The 7311-nt window shown below is 30.7% G+C and overlaps 1 protein-coding gene across 1 annotated transcript; it reads left to right on the top strand.

Moving 5' to 3' along the window:
• Positions 1–300: 300 nt before the first annotated feature.
• LOC145106016 (uncharacterized) lies at positions 301–7026 on the top strand. The gene is made up of 10 exons (XM_079043066.1): positions 301–508; positions 636–1850; positions 1982–2103; positions 2240–3310; positions 4634–4720; positions 5677–5778; positions 5891–6037; positions 6242–6372; positions 6449–6964; positions 7014–7026. Exons 1-10 carry the CDS (start codon positions 301–303, stop codon positions 7024–7026), a joined length of 3612 nt encoding a protein of 1203 aa, XP_078899192.1.
• Positions 7027–7311: the final 285 nt, after the last annotated feature.

Raw genomic sequence — 7311 nt, 5'->3', positions numbered from 1 at the left:
TGTACAATGAGAGAATTTTTTTCTTATAGAATACAGGACAGGGATCAATATTTTTCACTAATTCTTAATTCAAAAAGGTTGTTCCAACAGTTTTTGGTAGACGCTTATACTATGATTGAAAGCGAGAGATTACATTTCATAAGGAGCAAACAACAAATTCTTAGATACGAGTCTTATGAGATTTTACGTAATCAACAAGACCTCGGGAATAGAGATATATCCAATGTCGGACAACGTGTTATCTTACCTACCTCATTCACTGGCGGTGCACGTTATATGATGCAAAACTAACTTGACGCCATGTCCTTATGTAAATGGTTTGGATATCCTGATTTCTTCATAACCTTTACATGTAACCCAAAATGGACTGAAGTTAAAAGGTTTCTTCGTAACACTTCATTGCATCCTGAAGATAGACCTGATATCTTATGTAGGCTATTCAAAATAAAGCTTGATGCTTTTATTAAAGACATACGGGAAAATAAAATTTTCGGCATCGTTCAAGCAGGTATTGAAAGTTGTTGTTTAATAAAAATTTATTTTTTATTCTTTTTTCGTTTCTTAACATTATTTATTAGTTGCAAATATAATTCATTCACTACTAATCATATATTTTTTGTAAAATTTATTTGCAGTTGTCTATACAATTGAATTTCAAAAAAGGGGTTTGCCACATAGTCATATTTGTCTATTTATGCATCCTGACTCCAAGCGGCCTACTGTTGAATATATTGATCCGATAATTTCCGCGGAGATTCCAAATATCAATGAAGAGCCAGAGTTGTATTCACTTGTAAGTGAATTCATGATACATGGTCCTTGTGGAGCTGAAAATATGAATTGCCCATGTATGGTTGACAGGCAATGTTCGAAAAATTTTCCAAAGCAATTCTGTAATCATTCTTCAGTTGATAACAACGGTTATCCCTTATATATGAGAAGAAACAATGGATATTTTGTCGAAAAATCAGGTGTCAAGTTAGACAACAGAAATGTTGTTCCATATAACAAATATATGTTGAAAAGATATCAGGCACATATTAATGTTGAATGGTGCAATCAAGGATCTTCCATAAAGTATCTGTTTAAATATATAAACAAAGGTCCAGATAGAGCTACAGTTGCTGTTGACATCAACACTGATTCTCATCAAGAAAAGGTTGTCGATGAAATAAAAGATTATTATGATTGTAGATATTTATCTGCATGTGAAGCATCATGGCGAATATTTAAATATGATGTTCATTACCGATATCCTTCTGTGATGCGACTACCTTTTCATCTTCCTAATCAACAACAACTTATATATGCTGCAGACGATGATATTGACGATGTTCTTGAACAACCTTCAGTTGCTGCTTCTATGTTCACATCTTGGATGGAATGTAATAAAATTAATAAAGATGCACGAAAACTTACATATGTTGAATTTCCGACAAAGTTCGTTTGGAAAGCTAATCATAAGTTGTGGAAGCCAAGGAAAATTGGACGTTCAATAGGAAGGATTCACTCTGTTTCACCTAAACTTGGTGAAATATACTTCCTAAGAATTCTTTTAAATAAAGTGAAAGGTCCAAAATCATTTGAAGAAATTCGTACGGTAAATGGTGAAGAATTTCCTACTTTTCGAGATGCATGTTATGCTTTGGGCCTCTTAGACGACGACAAAGAATATGTCGAAGCAATTAAGGAAGCAAGTCATTCAGGAAGTGGTTTTTATCTGCATTTCTTATTTGCTACGATGTTAATGTCTGACAGTTTGGGTAGACCAGAGTTTGTTTGGGAAAATACATGGCAACTATTGTCAGATGGTATTCTTTACAACCAGCAACGTACATTAAAGTCTCCAGGTATTATAATTGTTTAACATTATTTCTAAAAATGAATATTATATATTTTCAATATGCAGCGTGCAAATTTGTTTATAAAAATTAATGTTTTTAATATTATATTGTTTTTTACATATTCATAATTTTTACAGCTTTAACACTCAATGAGGATCAACTTAAAAACCTGACTTTGTTTGAGATCGAACAGATTTTACTTCGTAACAACACCAGTCTTAAAAATTATAACAAAATGCCTTACCCTGATACTAATATGGTTTCTTCTTCAACAAATCGCCTTATCACGGAGGAGCTAGACTATGACATACCCATCTTAAAGAAAGAGTTTGATCGAATGTTTCATGCATTAACAAACGAGCAGCGAAATATTTTTATTGATATCATGACTACAGTCAATGATAAGAAAGGAGGTGTTTTTTTTTGTGTATGGATATGGTGGAACAGGCAAAACCTTTCTTTGGAAGACGATATCTGCAGCAATTAGATGTAAAGGTGATATAGTTTTAAATGTTGCTTCAAGTGGTATTGCATCGTTATTATTGCCTGGAGGTAGGACAACACACTCTCGGTTTATAATTCCATTGAATCTTACAGAGGATTCTGTTTGTAAGATATCGCCTGATAGTGAACTCGGCAGATTAGTAAGAAAAACCTCATTGATTATCTGGGATGAAGCACCTATGGTCCACAAGCATGCATTTGAAGCTTTAGATCGAGCTCTGAAAGATGTATGTAACTTTGACAAGTCTGGCAACTCAAAAATTCCATTTGGAGGGAAAGTGATTGTTTTTGGAGGAGACTTCAGACAGATTCTACCTGTTGTTCAAGGAGGCAGTAGACAAAATATTGTTAATGCTTCTTTAAGTTCTTCATATATATGGCAACAATGCAAAGTCCATAGATTAACAATAAACATGAGACTAACCGTTGGAAGGGAACCATCTGATATTCGAAAAATACAAAGTTTTGCAAACTGGCTTTTGGATATAGGAGAAGGAAAAGTTGGTGGTTCAAACGATGGTGAAGCGATTATTGATGTTCCGGATGATATTCTCATTAATGATCCACATGATCCTATAGGTTCATTAATTGAGTTTGTATATCCTTCAATCTTGGAAAAATTCAACGTTATGAGTTATTTTCAAGAAAGAGCTATACTAGCTCCGAAAAATGAAGTTGTCCAACAAATCAATGATCGTTTGTTAGCACTGTTTCCCAGAGACGAAGTTGAATATTTAAGTTCAGATAGTCTTTGCCAATCAGAGTTTGTTCATGATCATTTTGATCCCAATTTATACTCCCCAGATATTTTAAATGGTCTTAAAATATCAGGTTTGCCAAATCATAGGTTAATTTTAAAAGTCGGTGTTCCAGTTATGTTACTTAGAAACATTGATCAAAAGAATGGATTATGTAACGGCACCAGACTACAAGTGAAATCTTTGGGCAAACGTGTTATTGAGGCAATTATCATATCTGGAACTAATATTGGAAAACAAACCTTTATTCCAAGATTGTCTTTAACTCCATCTGAAAAAAAATTCCCTTCAAATTTCAAAGAAGACAATTTCCTGTGGCTGTATGTTTTGCAATGACAATTAATAAAAGTCAAGGGCAGTCGCTATCAAAGGTTGGTCTGTATCTCAAAGATCCTGTTTTTTCACATGGACAGTTGTATGTTGCCTTATCGAGAGTTCAAAGTAGAGAAGGATTGAAATTGTTAATTTTAGATAAGGATGGTAGACTTACAAACAAAACTTCCAATGTTGTGTATAAGGAAGTTTTTAGAAATTTATAAATCATTCGTAGTGTTTAAATTAAAACAATTGTGTTTTTTTTTATTTAAATTTTTTATATATTTTTTATATACCATTGCAATCCATAATATTGATTTTGTTTTGATATTTCATTTTCACACTTTAATCAATGTCACATGGTGTTTATTGTTTGCTCCCTCAAATCAAAAAAATTACTGATTTGCCCTCGCATTTCATAAAACATTCAAATATGCAAACTTTCACTTTAGTTATCTTTGTATTTAACTTTTCTAATGTTTGCTTGTGTTTCTTTTAACATCTATTCAAATTTGTATATTTTTGTACAAATATATATTAATATTAATTTTAAATAATAAATATAAAAATGTTAAACAAATTTACTTCTTATTAATAATATAATTTTTTTACAAATTTTTTACCCGTGGATTCCACGGGTTGTAACCTAGTATGTAATAAATAATCATTCGACAGATGATAATCACAATATAAGCCAAAATCACTATATTAATTGTTATATTTATGTGGTAGTTATCTTTTAGTAGAAAATGATAAATTTTGTATTTAAAATTGAATAAATTTTTAATCCCTAAAAATATGGAAGATATCTATACAGTTACACATTCTATTTTCAAGTGACGTATACTCTTCAATTTGTGGCAAATCAAAACCTTTAAGTTGATTTTACAAATAATCAGTCACTTTTTATTGAATTCAATTAGATACATGATTTTTACAAATAATCCGGTTCATATTCAATTACATATTTTATTGGACTGAAATTGTAATTTATTGAAAATAAAATCGGTAGAGGGCAATATTGGTTATTTTTAGCAGTCCTGATATTAACAGGTAGTTGGTATATTCGGTTTTTTTTTACCGCAATCAACCACTTATCCACGTTTTTCTCGACGTTGTACACTTTCTCCATCACGATCTTAATTGTTTTTTCTGCCCTATCTACATAAGTTTTCGATTTCTTTAAGATTATACCGGTTTTTTATTCTACAGTTACATCGTTTTCTTTGCTTCCTACAATCAACAATGGAGGATACTCAAGGCTATGAAATCAATCATCAAACACAGCTCCATTCGAAGGTATCTTTTTCAATTATGTTTAAGTCAATAGCAAAATTGGATTATTTTTTATCTTCTTCTTCTATTCTTGTGCTCTTTGGTGTGATTTTTACATCTCTGAATGTAAATGTTATATAACAGTACTTTGTATTAGATTATAGACTCATTTTATGTACATTAGCCTTCAAGGATGATTACCTGTTACTTTAATTTTCGTTCTTGGTTTGACTTGACTTTTGGTCCTTATGCTCTGGTTTTGTAATCTTGGTCAATGGCTGTCAAATCTAACAGCTTGAATGTTAAGTTTTTGAGAATTCATTAAAGAATTGTATAAATTGGGTTGGGTGAGGGAGGGGGCATAATGGTCATTACATTTTCCATCTAATAACATTGTACTTATAATGGCTTTTTATACCATTCTATTTTATTTAATGTCAATTACTTTAGCTTATACATATATTGACTAAACTACATATTATTTCCCTTTGCTTAGATGTTTCTTTTTCATTAATGTACAACATTTGTATAATCTTCTTTGGCTAAAATTGTAAGGATATGGGATATACAAAATTGTTTTTTTGTCAAAGTTTATCCATTTGCAGAAAAGGATCACCAATATTAACAATGTATTTCTCATTTTGAAGAATAATTGCATCATAGTTATCATTTTAAGCAATAAAGCAAAGAATAAATGCAACATAGTTATCATTTTAACGAATAAAATAATGTATCATGCTATTATGGATAAAACAGGTAAAGTAGATTATATATAGTGAAAGATATACTCAATTAATTTGTTGTTTTTTCAATTTCACCTTATTTCTATCATATTAAAGGGATTTTTACCCATTCTTATAATTTGGTATAAAGTTTGATTAATTTATTTTGTTGTACTTGCACCATGATTGTTATTTTTTTATGAAATAGTGTTTGCTTCGTTATGATAAATTGATTGGTTTTACATTGTTACATTGTAGTATGAAGATGTTCTTTATAATGTATATAATAAATATGTGATGGACTTGATTGTTATCGATATTGGCATTCAAATTTTTTTGCTTACTGTAGATGTTATTTTTGTAATTTTAAAATTTCATGTACCTTTTTTAGCATTCATATGTTATATGTATTTTAAACATTTAATTTTACTTTATGTTTGTTCATTATACGATTATTTTGATTGTTTTACAGCTTGCATTATTGGAGACTGACGTGTTTATTGAAATTCTTTCAAGAACATCATTAAAAACATTTCATATTATACGTTGCACAACTAAACGTCTTGAAAAACTAACTTACAACAAGCATGTTCTTGATCTTTACAAGCGAAAAAATAATGTGCTTCATGGTTTTATTGTTTAACAAAAAAAACCATGGGGAACGATAGAGCGTCAGTTTGTTCCGTCGTGTGGTGCAAAGAATTTTGACATTGGTTGTCTACCAAAAGCGTTTACAACTTTAGCAACTTCGTTGAACGGACTCATTGTCGGTGAATGTGATAATCGAGACAAATATCTAAATAAGTTTTTATTTGTATGTAAGCCAACAACTTTAGATGACAAATCATTACCATTTCCAATTTATAAGTACATTGCGGTTAAGTTTGCTATGGTGGTTATGCGTTTGAACCCATTGCATTTCAAGATTATTCGTTTATCATATGCAGAGTCATCGTAAGCCTCTTTTACTATTATCATTTAACTATTTGTTTTAGTTGGTTGTATAACTTTTATGTTTTTTTTATTGTAGTGACTTGACAAACGATCATGGCTATAAAAACTTCCAAGTAGAATTATTTCACTCCACTACTTGGGAATGGAGGGACCTTGGTAATATTTGTTTACCATCTTCTGTTCATCCTGTATCGGATGAAGCAATCATAAGTAAAGTTGTAGTTTACATCTTACTGTCAAACTATGAAATATTGCGATTTGATGCATATTCTGAAGAATATGTAATCATATTTTCACCTTATACACATATACATTATATGTCGTATACTTCGAGGCTAATAAAATTTGAGGGGAAATTGGGATTTTTATGCCTAAATGGAGATCGTATGTGGGGTCTTTGGGTTCTCATTCGCAATCAGTGGGTTGAAGTTGATGTTATTAATAACAATGCAGATGCACATGAATGGTGGGATTATCGAAACAATGAACTATCTTTCTTAACAAGAAAAAAACTTGAGTGTGTTGTTCCGATTCATCAATATCATGAAGTCTTTTCATTTCATTCAGATTTTGAGACATTTAGTATGCCAAGGTGATAGATGTGATTGTAAATATGATCATGTTTTTTCATTTTTATACAGTTTGATGTTATAATTAGACATATTGGTTGTACAAGCACGTGATATATAACATTTAGTTCATGCCATTTTGTTTTGGTTTTTGAAACATGGGTATGTTTGAAGACTTTTGCCACCGACTGTACCCATCTTTTCAGTACCATATGATTACAATTTGTTGTTTGTCAAGGGTAATACATCTTACTTATGTTCTGTTATTAATATGTCATTGTACTTTACTAATACATGAACATGTACAGAAAAGGTACTTTACTATTATGTCATTCTACTTTACTGATACATTGGCTTTATTTGCCAAAAA

This window comes from Lactuca virosa, chromosome 4 (assembly GCF_052849685.1).
Source record: "Lactuca virosa cultivar CGN04683 chromosome 4, Lactuca_virosa_CGN04683_v6, whole genome shotgun sequence".
Taxonomy (NCBI): domain Eukaryota; kingdom Viridiplantae; phylum Streptophyta; class Magnoliopsida; order Asterales; family Asteraceae; genus Lactuca; species Lactuca virosa.
The sequence above is the reverse complement of the archived record's forward strand: the minus strand, read 5'-3'. Positions and strand labels throughout refer to the sequence as shown.